This window comes from Sinocyclocheilus anshuiensis, unplaced genomic scaffold (assembly GCF_001515605.1).
Source record: "Sinocyclocheilus anshuiensis isolate Anshui unplaced genomic scaffold, SAMN03320099.WGS_v1.1 scaffold1155, whole genome shotgun sequence".
NCBI classification, from domain to species: Eukaryota; Metazoa; Chordata; class Actinopteri; order Cypriniformes; family Cyprinidae; genus Sinocyclocheilus; species Sinocyclocheilus anshuiensis.
This window is the reverse complement of record NW_015542398.1, coordinates 390861-409886: the sequence shown is the minus strand read 5'-3', so window position 1 is coordinate 409886 and position 19026 is coordinate 390861. Positions and strand designations below refer to the sequence as shown.

At 38.7% G+C, this 19026-nt stretch overlaps 3 protein-coding genes across 3 annotated transcripts in view; all 3 read left to right on the top strand.

Annotated features, from left to right (window-relative positions):
• ncapd2 (non-SMC condensin I complex, subunit D2) overlaps positions 1-7697 on the top strand; it is a 13438-nt gene extending 5741 nt beyond the window's left edge. Inside the window, exons 10-31 of the mRNA XM_016492115.1 lie at positions 18-152; positions 575-665; positions 787-979; positions 1062-1180; positions 1344-1550; positions 1968-2142; positions 2233-2317; positions 2394-2530; positions 3003-3135; positions 3426-3501; positions 3947-4150; positions 4409-4566; positions 4675-4783; positions 4960-5083; positions 5451-5606; positions 5790-5967; positions 6069-6163; positions 6248-6328; positions 6682-6865; positions 6975-7131; positions 7238-7345; positions 7463-7697. Coding sequence (XP_016347601.1) covers positions 18-152; positions 575-665; positions 787-979; positions 1062-1180; positions 1344-1550; positions 1968-2142; positions 2233-2317; positions 2394-2530; positions 3003-3135; positions 3426-3501; positions 3947-4150; positions 4409-4566; positions 4675-4783; positions 4960-5083; positions 5451-5606; positions 5790-5967; positions 6069-6163; positions 6248-6328; positions 6682-6865; positions 6975-7131; positions 7238-7345; positions 7463-7542 — 2985 coding nt within the window. The 3' untranslated portion in view covers positions 7543-7697. The remainder of the gene's footprint in view (positions 1-17; positions 153-574; positions 666-786; positions 980-1061; positions 1181-1343; positions 1551-1967; positions 2143-2232; positions 2318-2393; positions 2531-3002; positions 3136-3425; positions 3502-3946; positions 4151-4408; positions 4567-4674; positions 4784-4959; positions 5084-5450; positions 5607-5789; positions 5968-6068; positions 6164-6247; positions 6329-6681; positions 6866-6974; positions 7132-7237; positions 7346-7462) is intronic.
• A 1574-nt stretch (positions 7698-9271) lies between these two features.
• LOC107692862 (acyl-coenzyme A synthetase ACSM3, mitochondrial) lies at positions 9272-11448 on the top strand. Its single transcript, XM_074187026.1, is given in 8 exon segments — positions 9272-9386; positions 10030-10106; positions 10360-10461; positions 10564-10691; positions 10762-10861; positions 11120-11145; positions 11147-11228; positions 11356-11448. Coding segments are annotated over 8 exon segments (723 nt in total).
• Positions 11449-14186: 2738 nt separating this feature from the next.
• Positions 14187-19026, top strand: part of map6d1 (MAP6 domain containing 1) — a 6847-nt gene continuing 2007 nt past the window's right edge. Inside the window, 2 exon segments of the mRNA XM_016492104.1 lie at positions 14187-14880; positions 16361-16520. Of these exon segments, the coding sequence (XP_016347590.1) occupies positions 14246-14880; positions 16361-16520 (795 nt within the window). The 5' untranslated portion in view covers positions 14187-14245.

Genomic DNA, 19026 nt, shown 5'->3' with positions numbered 1-19026 from the left:
CCCCCCCCCCCCTCCAGGCCTTGCCGTTGTGCAGGTACACTGAAGTTATGGAGCTGACTGTTGGGCGTCTGGGTGATAAGTCTGTCCATATGTGTAAGAGTGCTATCCAGCTGCTGGCTGCCTTCATTGCTCATAACCCTTACAGCTGCAAGGTACAAATATGCTCAATTAAAACATCTGGTAGAGGCACTTACCATTCAAAATATTTTTTTTTAAATCCTTGTATTCAGTGAGAACTCGATCAATTAAAAAAAATATATATATTTTCACAAAAATATTTAGCAGTACAACTGTTTCAACATTGATAAGAAGGATCATGTGACACTGAAGACTGGAGCAATGGCTGCTGACAATTCAGCTTTGCTATCACAAGAATAAATTGCATTTGAAAATGCTAAAACGTAACAAGGGAATTTTTAAATTGTAATATTTCACTATTATGGTCTTATTGCAGTTTTTATCAAATTAGAGACTTCTTTAAAATGAATCTTACTGACCCTAAACTTTTAAACACTAGGGTACCTAACTATTTACAGAGATCAAATGTACCTGCTTTTGTTTTCTCCATGTCAAGTTGAGCAGTGTGGACCTGAAAAAGCCCCTGGAAAAAGAGATGGCCAAATTAAAAGAGATGAAAAGAGACGCTCAGAAAGAGCAAATGCCCGGTATGTTTCTTTTCTAATTGAATTGCTGCTTTCAGTCTTTTGCTCTAGTCTGCCTGGAGTTACTATCACTGGCACTGCAGAAATTGTTTCCAGCTGTAAGATTTTAGCTTTGTGTTTGTAGTTGCAGTCATCACAGCAGCTGATCTTTGGGATGCGATGAAGCCTGAGGTAGAGATGACCGTGAAAGCACAACTGGAGCCTGGCAGTGAGGAAGAGGAGGATGAAAAAGAGGAGCAGACAGAGGGAAAGGAGGAGAGAAGCGACAGAGACACTGCTTTACAAATCGCACAGCTTCTCCGGGAAAGCAAATACAGGTTCGTGTAAATTAAAACACAAATATTCTCATACCCGTACTTCTGCACACAGACATGCAATGTGTTGTTTAATTGTGTGTAGGAAAGCTGTTGGTCTGTGCATGCGGGCTCACTCCCTGTTCCCAGAGTCATCGTTTTTCTCAGATCTGGCCGACTTAAATGCAGAAACCCTCATCAACACACTTGCAACACTTTTCAAGGGTATGTGTTACTTCGAATAGTCTTCTAAACTTCTACATTAAAGAATTTTGCTCCGGTGCACTGTGGAACTTGTTCATGGTCTCACCTGCCTAGATTAGATGACAGGATTCCTAGTCCAAATAATAACATGAGTTGTGTTTGATGTGCATCTCTCTTCTCTCAGGTCCAGAGCAGGAGATACCTGAAGCCATGTCAAGCAATGCTCCACCCACCCCACAAAAAGAGGGTGGAGGGAATGAAGGTGGAGAGAGCGAACTAAAGAAGCAGGAGATGTTGGTTCAATACTTGAAAGACACCGAGAGCTTCGCTCTACAAGTAGAAAGAGCCATCGCTGTCATTAACAACATGCTGTACTGGAAAACCACTACAGGTAATTACTATAAGCTAAATGTCTGGTTTATATTAAATCTGCATGAAATAAATTCAACCTATTTTCTAAATGCATTCATTTCATCCATTTACCTTTTAATCAAAATTATGTAACTCGATCTTCTGGAGAAACAAGACTTCTCTTTCGTGACATATGCCAAACTTCCCCAATCGTCTAGTCCACTTAAACCCCTTTCTTACAATTGACTGCAAGGTCTCATTCAACTCTGCCTCCATCCAGTTAACAACCGGTGATTAGAACCAAGTCCCTGCCCAGCATTTTTTTCCTTTGTTCGATAATTTGTTTTACTCTAATATACACCACAATACAGAAGAAAAGATCTTTGTCTTCATCTGATCTTGTCAATCATGGCAAGGTTAACAATGAGTAGTTTCCTCTGATTGGTCTCTCTCTCAGTTGTGCAGGAGGCCGTGCAGTTCTGTGTCACAGCATTTGAGTTTAGTGTGGCCGACTCCGTGTGTGGAGTCAGAAAGATGCTGCCTCTTGTCTGGTCCACTGATGTCACAATCAAAGATGCCGTCATCCAGGCTTACAGGCGCCTGTACCTCAACCCCCCCGGTGACAACACCAGGTCTGCAATAATTTTGATTCATTTCATAAGGATGAAGGAACACAATTTGATGTACTGTAGCTCAACTGGCCTTTTGTGTCTGTCCATCAGGGCAAAGGCTCAGACTCTAGTGGATAATCTGTCAGATCTGATGATCGATGCTTCATTGGGGACCGTCCAGTGTCTGGAGGAGATTGTGAGTGTTTTTTACCCCACATGTTAGCATTCCCACAATTTATTCTTCTTTTGACATTGTGTTTCTCTTGGTGCAGGTCCAGGAGTTTTTCAGCAGTGAGAGTGCCCTGCAGACTTCAGTGGTGCAGGTTTTGTGGGAGAGGGTCTCTGGTAAACGAGAGACTAAAGCACTTCACAGGAGAGCTGCAGTGCTATTGCTGGGCATGGCAGCACGGTGAGACGCTCAACTCTTAATGCTTCCCAGATGTCTTAAAATGATTCTGTTGAACTGATTTAATGTCACAGCATAATAAAAATGTTGCCCAATGATGAGACCAAGGCGAATGTGAGCTTGTTGGGTAAGAGTCTGAGCTCTTCTGTGCTCCTATTGGCTGGTAATCTTGGCTGGGCAGGGGAGATTTGCTGCTTTGCTGTAAGGGCCAGCCAACATAAAGCGAGTTCTTCCTATCAAGCTCTTCCTCAGAGAAATGAAGGAGAGATTTGGGATGGATGATCATTGTGTGTGTGTGTGTGTGTGTGTGTGTGTGTGTGTGGGTGTGGACACAGGTCGAAACTCAGTTCTCTGTAATGTCCAATGAGCTATGAGCTAGTTCTTTTGTAATCTGAGGGCGTTCTTGTCTTTATCATGTTGTTTAAGGCATGGTGTGCATTATTTTAATCTGTAACTTCATTTTGTGTGTGTTTAGTGCTGAGAGGGAGGTGGTTCTCAGTAATTTGGACACACGCTGCTCTGTCGCTCTGGGTGAGAAGGTTGCAGAAGATTATCTGCTGGCTCGGGACACACTCATCACCATCGCTAACATAACAGACCATGTGAGGGTATGTATTTACACTTTATGTATATACTAATCAAAGGTTTGGGGGTCAGTAAGAATTTTTTTTTCCTGAAAAGTCTCTTATGTTCACCAAGTCTGCGTTTGTTTGATTAAAATGCAGTAAAACAGTAATATTGTGAAATACTATTATAATTTAAAATAATTTTTTGAAAATATATTTTAAAATGTATTCCTTTGATGCAAAGTGAATTTTCAGCAGCCATTACTCCAGTGTTACATGATCCTTCAGAAATTATTCTAATAGGCTGGATTGTATGCTCTTGTGTGTCTCAGCAATCCAAGGGTGTTCCCTTTAGGCTTCCTGTGGACCACCATCTCTTTAGCTGTCTGTCCCAAGCCATCGCTGATGGTATGTTCTTTTAGCTCTTTTTGCCATTGTTTACACATCTCTTATTAGCTTTTGTCTTGGGTAATCTGATCACAAGTTTTGGTTGGTTTCTTATAAAATGCTATACCAAAAACTTTTAAAGGCTTTGCCATACTTTCCCCCAACACATCCTATTTTGTTTTGGGGTTTTTTCTCCATGAGAGGAGATGGTCCTTTGTTGTTTTGGACATGTTGGCTTTTACACTGCAAATGCAAAGTGGCCGCATGTGTCCCATAAAGGGGACATCAGATGCAAAATTCACTTTTACATGGTGTTTGCCTATAAATGTGTATTAGCAGTGTGTGGGCATAACCACCCTACAATGATTGAAAATCCATTCACTCATTTTTTTTTTTTTTATCCCCCAATCTGGTTTCTTTCATACGTTTCTGCTGTTTGGTAACAACTGTACCTTCATTTGATCAGGAGTAGTCCAGTCCGACCCCCATTGGCAGACCTTCATGGAGCAGGCTGTCCGTCTCATCTACTTTCTGGCAGAGTCCCCTGACCAGCTGTGTTCCCGCCTCCTCCAACGGTCTGCTCATCTCCTATTGGAACAAATCACAGAGGGCGGAGAGCCCAACCAATCACAACTGCAGGAAGGCGGGTCTCAGGGCTCTGAGGAGCAAGGTAATGTCATCACAAGAGATTAAAAAAAAAGCTTATTTTATAAAGTTTTTGCATACTGTGTAATTGATATGCACTACTGTAGAAAATTTTACAAGTTCTACAATTTAAATGTTTTCTATTTTAATATTTTAATGTTTCACTATATATCTTAACTGTTTTTAATCAAATGAATGCGGCCTTGGTGAGCATAAGGGGCCCCTTGACTTTTGTGTACATTTGTTTATGATTGCAAAGGTAACATTCTTGTTCTTTTTCTAGCGAGTTGCGTGAGCTTGGCACAGGTGCTGTCATTGTGTGGAGCTGTGGCCTTCTGGCAGGTGTCTCACCTTGAGAGAAGTGTAAGCTCTGAGCTACGGAGGAGGAGAGGAGAAAAGGAAGAGAAGGAGGAGAAAGAGAAGGCACCTGCCAACAAAAAGGTTAATGAAGACAGTCCACTGATCGGTTGTTACCTGTTTTCTGTACAATCACATTTAAGTGTTGCCCAATGCACCCTGCTGCCGACTGATATATGTGTAATTTGCTAGGAGGCTAATGACAGTTGTGTGGAAGAGGAGCTCGGGCTAGTGGGCGCCTCAGCTGAGGACACTGAGGTGGAGTTTATCCGCAAGATCTGTGAGACTGAGTTATTAGCTGGTGAGCCCATCTAGAGAAACTGTTTGCTTCACTATTTTGACACGTTTTAGCATGGAATAAAGAGAACTAAGTCTTCTTAAACGTGCATCATAATTTTATGTTTATTAACGTGGTCTTACCTGATTCACAAAGCACTAAAGCACTGATACCTGTTTAACTGTGGTCTCTCTTTGCAGAAGGAAACATGTTGAGTGCATTTTTGCCTTTGCTGGTGAAAGTTTGCAGCTCTCCAGGGAAATATTCCCACCCTCAGCTCACCACTGCTGCCTGCCTGGCTCTATCTCAGTACATGATGATCAGGTATATCTGCTATTATTTTCTATTGCACTACTGTTCAACAGTTTGGAGTCTGTAAGATGTTTCTGTTTTTGAAAGAAGCCTGTTATGCTGACCAAGGTTGTAAATGTTGATAGTGAAATATAATTTACAATTTAAAATAACTGTTTTGTGTTTTAATATATTATAAAATGTAATTTGTTCCTGTGATGCAAAGCTGAATTTTTAGCAGCAATTACTCCAGTCTTCAGTGTCACATGATCCTTTAGAAATCTTTCTGATATTACTATCCCTGAACTTTTGAATGGAAGTTTATTTATTGTATTATTATGTCATATCGTATTTGTTTCTTTAACCATAAAATATTAACATCCTTTGTCTATTTCTCTAGTCCTGCTGTTTGCAAAGACAACATCCGGCTGCTGTTCACCGTGCTGGAAAAATCCACACTTCCTGTTGTCAGGGCCAACACAATTGTTGCTCTTGGTGACCTAACAGTCCGCTTTCCCAACATCCTGGAACCCTGGACGCCCAACCTTTATGCCAGGTAGCTCCAAACCAAAAGATAAAACAACCACTGGTCTAGGGATGTTTTGCATAATCAGTTGTTCTAGTTCCTGCTTAATCTATTACATTGCAGTCATTTCATTTTGGGGCACTCCACTAATTTAACCTGAAAGGGTACTGTGTGGTGGTTTGATGATCAGTACTGAAACTGCTTTGCCTTAAGGTTGAGTGATGAGAATGCATCTGTGCGGCTGACTGCCATCATGGTTTTGACCCAGCTGGTGCTGAAGGATGTGATGAAGGTCAAAGGTCAGGTCAGTGAGGTTGCAGTGCTTCTGCTGGACCCTGAGCCACACATCGCCAGCCTCGCTCTCAACTTCTTCAACGAGCTCTCTGCGAAGGTAGCTGTTCCACTGCAGCTCTGCTGTCTCTCTTTCTCTCATCCCTCTCATGCCTCCTAAGATGAGATGCCCTAATTATAACTCTGGCTTTTTTTTTTCAGGACAACGCAATTTACAACCTGCTGCCAGACATCATCAGTCGATTATCTGATCCTGAACGTGGAATGAAGGAGGAGGACTTCAACACCATTATGAAGTGAGATATGATTTATGCTGCTATTGCAGTTTAACTTATTCTGCATGACAAACCATAAATCACTTCTATTTAACTCTCTTTCAGACAACTCTTCTCCTACATCACTAAAGAGAGACAGACAGAGAGTTTAGTGGAGAAGCTCTGCCAACGATTCAGAACCGCAAAGTGGGTATCGGACACAATATGCTATTTGCTTTATTTTGACCTACACAGTCTCCCAATGGAAATGGTGCTCTAAAAACACCTTTCCCGTTCATCACCAAATCAGAAAAGTTTAACCTGGTTTTAGAAGATTTTTCCATTATTTTGCCTACTTCAAACATGTCCAAACATAACGTAGGCTGATGTAGTTACCCAAAATCAAATTTTAAAAAAGTCGATGAGAGCAGTTTTCATGGTGCACAGGAAAACATTGTTAGAACAACATTTGTGAGATTGGGCTCCTTTATGACAGATGATCAGTATGAAGGACCGGGTCTCCCTCCCTTATGTGACCTTGTCCTTTCTCCTGTTTGCAGGACTGAGCGTCAATGGGCAGATCTGGCCGTGTCTCTGTCCCTGTTGTCTGTGTGCGAGCGAGGATTCAAAAAGCTGCAAGAGTGCTGGGACTGTTACAGTGATAAACTCACTGAGCCTGGAGTCTATCAGCCACTCCTGTCCATTGCAGCAAAACTACGTCGAAGAGCCAAATCACAGTTCAAGGTACTACATTTGCGAATATGTGGCAGCAAAACGGCATACTATACATAAGTGTGCGCACAGAGCATTGATCGTGACTTGGTGACTGTTGAAAGTAGCTGTATTTGTTTAGGCGCAGGTTGAAGACTATGAGAAGCGTTTGACAGCCGTTCACACTAAAGGGCTGGAGAATGTGGAGAGCGAGGAGAGAGAACAGCAGATGGGAGACACACAAAGTCAAAACATGCAAACGCCACAGCCACACAAGAGCGTGCGCAAAACCACACGAGGTGAAGAGATCGAGCAAATCAGATCTCGCAAAAGAATTCTATTTTATAAATTCATCTCATTGTGTATTTACACAATTCATAATGCATTCATCTCTATATCCTTTAGGACGTGGCAAACCGAAGTTAAATGACAGCGACCTCGTAACCCCAAGGAAACCTTGCTCTCGTCCCAAACATGCCATCACCTTCACCAGTGATGAAGAAGAGGAAGAGGGTCAGTCACTTTAACATGATTATCATTTAGTTCTTATTTATTCCATGTTAAATGTGCAGTAAAGCACTGTAACATGTAAATGCTAATTTAACATGGTTCATTTTGATACTTTTTCAGATGCTGTCATGGCTGAGAGTGAGACGCCCAAAGTGACAACACCCATCGCTCGCACGCGACGCACTCGTCTCAGACACTGAGCACTCTTTTTAAGAATTTCCAGCTTTTTGAAATACCTCTACCATGTAATTTGATTTTAGACGGATGAGGTCTGTGACTATTTGTCATTTTTAAATGTTTATTTTAGTTGCTATCAATATGGTATATCCGTGTCTGTTGGTTTGTTATTAAACGTTTTAAACCACAATGGCTCTGAATATATATATTTTTTTTATGTTGGTTCAAATAAATGTTTTTGTCATTTCAGTTTTTAATGAACTGCATTTAAAATGTCAGTTTTCACACATGTTGGATTTTAACATGAAGATTTACATGCTTCTTAACTTGAGTAGAATCCATGAATGAGCATGTAGTGTGGAAATTGAAGGAATCTGGTTAATCTGTTTTAACTGAAGGTGTAGAAAGTGTTAGACACGGGACTTTAGTTTTGTTAGGCGGTCATTCCTGCTAAGCTGAAAAGGTTTAGTGTCGGTGTTCACGGAGCTGAACTGTGTCTGGGCAACTAATACCACAAAACGTGATGGGTCCGTTACTAATAATTATTAGGTGCCTTTCTTTTTCACTTCTTGGAGCATAATGACAATAAGGAACTGGCTTTTATTAGTTCACTCAAAAATAAAAAAAATTTGTCTTAATTTACGAAACCTTATGTTGTTCCAAAACTTTATTTTATTTTAAATGAAGGCAGTTTTAAGCAGGAATAATAACTGGTATGCCATTTTGTTTGGTGACATTAGTGCAGCAGAAGCACATGTACATTGAATATACTAACCTACTGATCAGTGTAGTATTATATAATGTAGTAATGTTTATGGAGACTGGTATTATCCCAATTTGCTTAATTCATTTTAATGCAATACAGTTATTTCACAATGCCAGCACTTGTGAAATTGTTCAATGTATTGTTGCTGTCTATTACAGAATGGACAGAGGTCGTCTCTTCCAGCTCTGTGGTGGGTGGAGGTCAGATGGAGTTTTGAGGAGTTAGGCTTCCACTCCAGAAAACTTGCAAATGTTCTGCATCAAGGTGTGCAGTTTGGAAAGGGGATCGCGTGTTCCTCATCTTACCCAGAGTCCCCGAGTGGTGGCTGGTTAATGTGGCATGTCTCCGAACAGGTACAGTCTCAGCCCTGCTCAAACGGACTTGTTAAGCATATGCTAAGAGATTTTCAGGATTCATTCACCCTTGTTCTGTTTCCCTTTCCACTGGTTCATTGTTAGGGTTAAACTTTAATCTACTTTTATTGATTCACACTGCTGGGGAAACAATGTTAAGTTTAGACCAGCCTAAAGTTGAAGTGTGTAATTTGAAATAGTTAAAAGAAATAGTTCTCTAACAGATATGCTGACAGTAATTTTCATGTTATGGCTGATAACCAAATGATGGCAGATATTTACCTTCCATATTATTTTGTCTAAATAAAAAAATAAATAAAACGTGTTTTGAATGCTGAATTAAAGCATCACAATATTGTAATGTACAGTATGCAGCAGGCAGTGCACTACTTAACCCTGGGAATTCTCAATTTGTGTCTAGTTATGTATATTACTTGAGCATCAAATCAGCATATTAGAATGATTTCTGAAGGATCATGTGACACTGAAAACTGGAGTAATGATGCTGAAAATTCAACTTTGCATCACAGGAATAAATTACATTTTAACATATATGAAAATAGAAAACAGCTGTTTTAAATTATAATAATATTTCATAATATTGATGTTTTTACTGTATTTTTAATCAAATAAATGCAAATCTCCTGTCTGTGTGCAGGAGAGCCCATTAACCCAGAGGTGATGTGGAAATGGAAAGAACTCACTGGACTGGACATCTATGAGGGATATGGACAGACTGAGACTGTAAATTAACATTTAAAGGAATAGTTCACCAAAAAATGAAAATTAGCTCAAAATGTACTCACCCTTAGGCCATCCAAGATGTAGAAGAGTTTGTTTCTTCATCAGATTTGGAGAAATTTAGCATTACATCACTTGCACACCAATGGATCCTCTGCAGTGAATGGGTGCTGTCAGAATGAGAGTCCAAACAGCTGATAAAAACATCACAATAATCCACAAGCAATCCACACAACTTGATCAAAAAACAGCTTTTCACTTCACAAGATGGCCTGGAGTCATGTTGTGGATTATTGTGATGTTTTTATCAGCTGTTTGGACTCTCATTCTGACGGCACCCAATCACTAGAGAGGATCTATTGGTGTGCAAGTGATGTAATTCTACATTTCTCCAAAGAAACAACCTTGGATGGCCTGAGAGGGAGTACATTTGAAGCAAATGTTCATGTTTGCATTAACTATTCCTTTAATCAGCTAGAAACTCCTATCTTGAATCAGTTTTTATAGGATCATCATAGACATGAGTGAAAATGCCTGGGTCCTAAATTAGCATCTGTTTTCATCTATTATATGGTCACAGATTCGTTAACAAAATCCTTCATAATGAACAGAAGGAGAATAAATTTACGCTTAGCCTTGTGTGCTGTCACACATAGCAGGCACATTCAAAGGCGTGAAGATCAAACCAGGATCTTTTGGAAAGGCATCACCAGGATATGATGTTCAGGTGCAGTAACAGTCTGTCCCGGGTTTAAACTAGATATAATAATAGATTATCCTTGTACTTACTGGCGTCCTATTAATAATAACTAATATATGGACTGAGATAATAATACTAATAATAATACTGATAATAATTATATAAAAATTAAAAGTTGTAAAAATTTCAGAAAAGCAATTGAGGTAATAGATTTTTTCTTTCTTCTGATGGATTGGCTTGTTTTCCTATGAGGTGAACTGTGGACTATTTTGGTTTTAAGGTGGTAGATGAAGATGGTTCTGTTGTGCCACATGGACAAGAAGGAGACCTCGGCATCAGAGTGAAACCAGACAGACCCTTCTCTCTTTTTACAGAGTATACGGTACATTTATATGTTCTCATGTTATTAGAGTCTGTACTAAAGATAAAGCTCTTGAGCTTGAGTTGCACTAACTAAACTTATTGATCTAAATTCATCCTGTAGGGGGAGCCAGAGCGCATGGCAGAATGTTTCTGTGGTGAGTTCTACCTGACCAGTGACTGGGGAATGATGGACAATGAAGGATACCTGTGGTTCATTGGCAGAGCTTATGATGTCATCCTGTCCGCAGGGTAGGGAATTCTGCTCATCATAACGATGATGTCAAATTTTGAAATCTCATGTTGTGTCTGTGTGTTTTAGGTACCGCATTGGTCCATTTGAGGTGGAAAATGCTTTAATAGAGCATCCAGCTGTAGCAGAATCTGCTGTGGTCAGCAGCCCTGATCCGGTTCGAGGAGATGTAGCGCAATGCTTTCTGGGATTGCCTTCTGCATGAAGGATACATGCAGTGTGATCTTAGAATTAGGCGAAAATGACAAAACTTAGAAGGTAGTACCATAATTAGCAGCAGAGCGCATATGATGCATTAAAATGGTGTGTAAGTATGCAGCGCAAAAGATTTTGTTTATGTAAAATTGTAACCATGATTATCATATGTATGGAATACAAAACTGTGTAACTGTAAAATGTTTTTAAATTGTGCTGCTCCATGTTTCAGGTGGTGAAGGCTTTTGTAGTGCTGACAGTCAAGAGACCATAAGGAACTGATCCAGGAACTGCAAACACATGTGAAGACTTTCACGGCTCCTTATAAATATCCACGCAAGGTAACTTACCATTAGAATTCAGTGCTTCTGCATTTAATACTTCACTGAAGACCTTTTCAATTTAGTCCAGATTAAAAGGAATATTTTGTTCCAGCTTTCAAATGTTTCACTTTAATTTTTTTGTCAGATTGAGTTTGTTGATCATCTGCCCAAGACGGTTAGCGGGAAAATCAGGCGAGTGGAGTTAAGAAAGAAGGAATGAGGACAACAATCAAGCTAAAACTGGAAAACTGAAGCATTCCACCTCTTTATATGCTAGGTTCCCAGATATCAGAATCAGAAAGAGCTTTATTGCCAAGTATGTTTGCACATACAAGGAATTTGTTATAGTGTCACAAGCTTCCAGTACACGGAGACAACAACAACACACAGATAATAAAAATAAGATGTGAATAAAATACACATGCATAAATATAAACCACAAAAAAAGAATAAATTGTATGTACAGGTGTGCTATAGATAGGAGTAGAATAAAATAAAATAAAGTTGTAGGGATGTACTAGGAGGGTAGGTGGGGGGGCACCAATAATCCTTTCAGCAGTCCGAACCGTTCTCTGTAGTCTTCTGATGTCTGATTTTGTAGCTGAACCAAACCAGAGTTATTGAAGTGCACAGAACAGACTCGATGACGGCTGAGTAGAACTGCTTCAGCACTTATCTTCTGTGCTATCTTCCCACTTTAATGCATCACATTTAAGACTGATGAATGGATCTACAGACCTGTAGTCCTTCAGCTCGCCTGAAGGTGGAGGCATTTCATAACAATTTGCAGAACTCATTTCCAATTTCATGCAATATATATTTTAGTAAGTTTAAATGATTCTACCTCATGTTTAATCATGTTTAAGTGGAGTAACTCAAAATGTATAAGCCTTGCAGTTCAAATGTTTTAATTCCTTTATTTGTAAATTGTAGATCATATTCTGCATATGCAAAACCTAAATGTGAATAATTTATTAACAATATTGTAAGCATTTATATCATTAAAAGCCTCTTGTTTTGAGTTAATTAATTATGTATACAGTTCTTGGAGGGTAGGTGGGGGGGCACCAATAATCCTTTCAGCAGTCCGAACCGTTCTCTGTAGTCTTCTGATGTCTGATTTTGTAGCTGAACCAAACCAGAGTTATTGAAGTGCACAGAACAGACTCGATGACGGCTGAGTAGAACTGCTTCAGCACTTATCTTCTGTGCTATCTTCCCACTTTAATGCATCACATTTAAGACTGATGAATGGATCTACAGACCTGTAGTCCTTCAGCTCGCCTGAAGGTGGAGGCATTTCATAACAATTTGCAGAACTCATTTCCAATTTCATGCAATATATATTTTAGTAAGTTTAAATGATTCTACCTCATGTTTAATCATGTTTAAGTGGAGTAACTCAAAATGTATAAGCCTTGCAGTTCAAATGTTTTAATTCCTTTATTTGTAAATTGTAGATCATATTCTGCATATGCAAAACCGAAATGTGAATAATTTATTAACAATATTGTAAGCATTTATATCATTAAAAGCCTCTTGTTTTGAGTTAATTAAAGCATTTTTGGTGACATTTTGTTAGCTAAAACTTGTTTATCTCTTCCAAACACAGAGTGATCCTTTTTCCACAAGAGCGTGATGTCATGTGACTGATGACAGATGGCAGACACAAATCTGATCTCTGCTGAATGATGAGAGGATTGTGAGGTTATAACGATTTCTGAAATTGTGGAAATGTTACCCTACAGAAAGGAATGCAGTGACTTTTCAGATGACAAATCTGTTAGTAAATTAGTCTTGACCACTAATGAAGAAAAACAGCATAACAACAGCAAACCTGTAGCTTGTCAAAAATAATGATAATAGTAACGCAGCAAGTTTTGAAAAATGAAAGGCTACATTTTTCAAACTGCTAAAAATTTTAACCAAGCTGTAAATTTCCCCACACTGGTTATTCTAGGACCATAGATGGAGAAATGTAGTGGTGCAGCACACTCACTGACTGCAGTAATGAGAGACAGGTGATGCTTAATTTACCTGTTAATGGGACTTATGCTTATCAGGTGGAAAAACGGAGCCATAGACTTTATAGCTGAAATATCAAGCCAAAATATGCCTGGCCTCAACATATTCAGACTTTAAATCAGACTTTAGATGTTTGTTATGACAGCCTGAAAACAGCAGCTTGTTTGTGTATGCAGAGATGTGTTTGTGGATGAATTTGTTGGTTTTGGTTTGCAGCAATTGATAAGAATGGTTCAAATGGCAAACTGGCTGTCAAAACCTGTGATCCGCTTACCTGTCCTTATAAAAAAGTACTATGGCTATAATATGGATGGTACTAGATACCATAGTACTGTGTGATATACTGTGAATTCCAAGTATGTGACTACTAATAAATACCATAAAGAACATGATATATATGAGAACATTCCTTTGTATTAATACAGTACATTTTGCCCTGTTTTTAAAACTTGAATGCCTTAGTACTTTGGTATGTCATTTGAGTTTTACATGGTTGTAAAATATATGGGGAAAAAATACTTTTTTTTTAGATTTTAAAAACTGGTAACAGTTTTAATCATATTTTTGACAACAGCTCATGGTGCTGTGATGTGACAAATTGTTAAAACCATACATACTCCATATAGCCTCTAAATTGATCATGCATAAAAATAGTTTTAGATGGAGTACAGAATATCCTAGTGAATGTCAAATTCGTCAAGTATTTTACGTCGACTACAAGTTTACATGGTACTTCAGAAAAGACCTTAGTTTTACCATTGCATATGTCAAAAAGTGTAGTACCTTGGTGTTTCAGTTAGTGTAGACAGCATCTGAGTCAGCTGTAAGCGCCTGTGATGCCCAGAAATGCTGTCTAGGTAGGAAGTGCACTTGGTTTTGATTAAAAGAGGATTTTTAGGGCATTAAGTTCAGCTCTGTCGGGGAAACAGCCGTGAGGTGGATGCGGGTCACCGACTCGGATGTTTATGGATTATTATTTTTCTGCATTAAATGCAAATCACGCGAGATGAATGTGCAATGACAGTGTCCCGACACCGAGCCGTCTCGCGCAGTTCTAGAGGAACGGACACGCGTTCACATTCCTTCATGTAGCCTAATCGAGCACTTCATCGCGTTTTTACTGTGTTTTCTTTCTTTTTGGTTTGGTTTATTTCATAGCAATGGCTTGGCCGTGCATCAGCAGAGTCTGCTGCTTGGCTCGGTTCTGGAACCAGTTCGATAAATCGGATTTGTCGGTTCCGCTAACGATTCAGAACTACTCTGACATCGGGGAGCAGGAGGTGCGATCCGTCACCAAACTCGTTTCCACGGAACAGACGCAGGGCGTCGACTTCGTAACGCCGGACCATGCAGCTGGAGTCCGGCGGCCGCAACGAGGACGGACGGAACCGAGTTATAAACCCCGCGAGGACTACCATCCCCCGGGTGTGCCTTTCCAGAGCGTCACCCAGTACAAACAGGATTACAAACCCTGGCCCATCCCGAAGAAGGATAACTTTCCCTGGATTAGTAACGGAGGTAAAGGCGGCACTTTAACGGATAGCCCGGTGAACGGTTACTTTAACGGCACGAGTCAGCCGCGGGCGGACAGACAGGAGCGCAGCGGCAGCGGCAGGCAGAGAGGAGATCAGCTCAGCTCATACAGGTACGAATGCTCTTCATGCTGGGCTTTCTCTCATGGGAGCTGTTCTTCAGCACCACTCATCCACTGCAACACACTCACACACTTCTCAACAGTTTGTCATCACCATCATGAGTAAATAAATACATTTTACTGCGATCCAACAAAGAAGGTTATGGGATTTATTTTATTTGAGCAAATTTAGTTAGTAAAACATATAACAAAGACAAAAAATCCATATAATAATACTATATGGATGAATTTCTTTATTATATTTTATTTTAGCAAAGTAAAACATTACAAAAGACAAACATTCAATATTATATTATATTACTACTACTACTGCTGCTAGTAACAATTGATGATTTTTTAAATATTTGTAATCTATATTTTATTTCCTTTTAGCCTGTTTAGTAAGTAATAACATATTACAAATACAAAAATACCATATAATAATTATATATGGATAAATCTCAAATCTTTGTAGTCTATATATATATATATATATTTTTTTTTTAATTCTGAAGTGAGTAAAAACATTGCAAAGACAAAAAAATCTGTGTATTATTATTATTATTATTAATCTATGTTTTATTTTATTATTTTATTTTGGCCTATTTAGTAAGTAAAAACACTACAATTATGAAAAAATTCATAAAAATAATATTATTTGTCCATATTTCTTATCAATTTTTATTAATCAAATAGACTACTATACTAACATAAAACATGTAATAATAATAATATCACTTATTATTGGTATTTATCTAATATATATATATATATATATATATATATATAAACATGTAATAATAATAATATCACTTATTATTGGTATTTATCTAATATATATATATATATATATATATATTATCTAATTTAATACACTAGAACCTAAAACAGTGGTATTTATCTCTGAAATATCATGTTCACTATAGTCTCCAAAAAGGAATAGTTGTCTTTCTTTGATGCCGGTTTACTGTGGTGCTGTAACGGGACTGATGTGGTTGTAACGATTGTGCATTGCAGTGATTTTCAGACAGTGTGGTCACTGGTCACTGTCATGCATATTTCATCCAACAGCTCATGAAAGAGCGGAATTAATCTAAAACAACTACATAAACAGTTATCTGAGGGGGAACAGAATGCATGTTCATCAGCCTTTGGTTGAAAGATGTGATCTGTGAACGTATAAAACCTTCACTTCCATTGATTTATTCACCGAAAACTTTCCTAGATGCTTTCATTCTGCATGTAGATTTTTTTCATTTCTAAACTTTGCATATGTATGTACAGATATGGATAGTGAAAATAATTTTTCATACAGGTTATGCTGAAGTAAATCTTTATGGTGGGCACCTGTTGCTATGGTTTTTCAGCATGACGTTAACTCAGCCTGACATGTGCTGCTCTTATCTGCAGCTCCTCAGGACTCCATCTCTGTTTTTACCTGTCTGTCTTTCTCTGTATCTGTCTGATACATTTGATCTCTCTCTGGAGTCAGGAAGGAGTACCAGCCGTGGTCTGGAGCTCGGCCGTCAAAGCCTGCCCACAAACGGCCCACCATCCTGGGTACAGGTGCTGACGAGCCCCCGCCAGAGACCAGCTACCAGGCCGCCTTCAGCCCGGACTCACACAGGACAGAGATCAGCATGAAACCAGAGGTGAGTGAGACGACAGATCAGAGATCGTTTCATAGTAGTGAAAGCATATGCATGAATTATTCATGTTGAGCCTTTTGAAGTGGGTTTACCTTTCTAGCTAGATTAACTTTTTGGGCAATTGAAGAGTTGAAGTCATATTTAACCCAGAATAGGTAAGCAGAAATATTGATTTGCATAACCTTTTAGGTTAATCTGTGAAATCAAGCGTAATGTGCAGTTAAATCACGCTGGTTATTTAACACTGATCCCTTTCTGGGACAAATGCGAGTTTTAGGTCTGGTAAAAGTTGTGCTCTCTGTATCGACTAGCGCTGATTCATTGAGGTTATGTAATCAGTGACCCGCTCCTGTGCCCCATTACGTCAATCTAGCCTGTGCCCGTCCTCTCAATAATAATCAAAAGTAACTGTGAAACTGGTGCTGAATCTTTTGCCCGTCAGTCAGTGAAGTATGCACTAATTGTGATTCATTTAGTCCTAATTACTCTCTTGGTAACCCATGCATGCTGTCAAACCTCATGCTTGACCAGTGAGGAGAGAAACAGACAGCTGAAACACAATGCCAGCAGTCTGAGGCAGAATTGGCAAGAAATTTGTGCCTCTGGTGTCAGGCTTAAATTCCTCTGTTATTGAGTTGTAACTTTTCTTTTCATAACCTATGCGCTGACCCACTTTTTTCAGATAGATCCACTAGTCTGGTGTTTTCTGATGATGATTGAACAAGTCTGAAATCCCTCTATAACAAAGATGCCAAAACCAGGGACCGCGGGACAACCATTGATTTTTTTTATTATTATTATTTGTATTTTTTTGCATTGAAAAATGCCTTGAAATTTTTTTGTTTTTTTATAAAAAAAAAATTAATAATAATAATATATATATATATATATATATGTGTGTGTGTGTTTAAAAATGTTTCCAATGTAATTTATTTTAATATAATATGTTTGGATATAATGCATTTTACTTCGGCCCATGACCCTCAAGCTAGTTTGATTTTTGGCCCTTCATATTAAAAAATTTCGGCACCTCTGCTCTATGAATAAAAAGGTTTTTAACAGATACAATTGATAACGCTGAACATGCATTGGCATACTATGTAGTGGAGAAGCAAGCATGTGCTCTCATTCAAATCATATCAAAAGGACCATTTTTCTACTAAATTATTTTTAAAGCGATAGTTCTCCCAAAAATGAAAATAACCCCATGATTTGCTCACCCTCCAGCCATCCTAGGTGTATATGACTTTCTTCTTTCAGATGAATACAATCGGAGTTATATTAAAAAAATGTCCTGGCTCCTCCAAGCTTTATACTGGCAGTGAATGGGGGTCGAGATTTTGAAGCCCAAAAAAGTGCATCCATCCACCATAAAAAGTTCCCCACACGGCTCTGGGGGGTTAATAAAGGCCTTCTGAAGTGAATCAATGCATTTGTGAAAGAAAAATATCCATAAAACTTTATAAACTGTAATCTCTAGCTTCCGATAACTGTCGTACACGCATTCACGAGAGAGTGGCGTTCCAGCGGATGACGTAGGCATAGCGCAAGTCATCAGTCTATATCTGTGAGGCTGATTTTGTGGGTTTATATTTTGTGTGTGTGTGTAAGTGTGCTGGATAGAGTCTAGTACACTGGAGACTTGCGTGACTAAGCCAGCTGGCATTATTTTGGCCGTCTAAAGGTTTAACTCACACATAACCCATCCTGCCCTCCTGATCTCCCTCCAGCTGATGCTTTGAATTTAATTGTAAAACACAGACTGACTGTCCACTATTCTTAAACACTTGTTTGAGAGAGAAAACCAGCTGATCATTCTTAATTCTTTAAGTGGTCTTTTTTTCATTTGACCTTTTTTTGTATAGTTCATCAGTTCATTACAAGCTCAGTGAAACCAGGAAAACGTAAGCATACACTGTTTGCTATTGGAAATTATAGAGTATTTATTAGAGCAGAGTTCAAAAATCAAACTTATTTGAGGGCCGTGGGCCTAAAGTAAATGTTGCATTATATCCAACTGTATTGTATTAAAATGTATTACTATTAAATTTTTTTTTTTGTAATATTAATTCATTAATTAATAATTTCTTAAATTTTAATAACTTTTTTAAATTATTATTACTTTGCTGATGAACTGATGAGTTGGATCAGTGTTAGATAAGACAATCCCAAATGAGCAGGGTTCCAGGAGCAGGACTGAGAAACACAATTACAGAGATCAAACCTGCACAGGTTTCGCAGTGAATAAATCCCAGGGTTTCATACGTTATAATGTGATCTTAAATGACAGTTAAACATCTTATATAAGCTTTCAAGTTGCTCCCCAGACAGTTTCCCATACATCAGCGCTATGTCCCTGATGATGGTCAGCAGCTTATGACAAATGACAGACAGAGACCAACGAGGCCATGTCCAGAATGGAATATTACTGTACTGTAAAAACTGCAAAAGATATTCCATACAATATATCGTTTTAATTATAAAAAAAATAAAAATAAATAAATATATA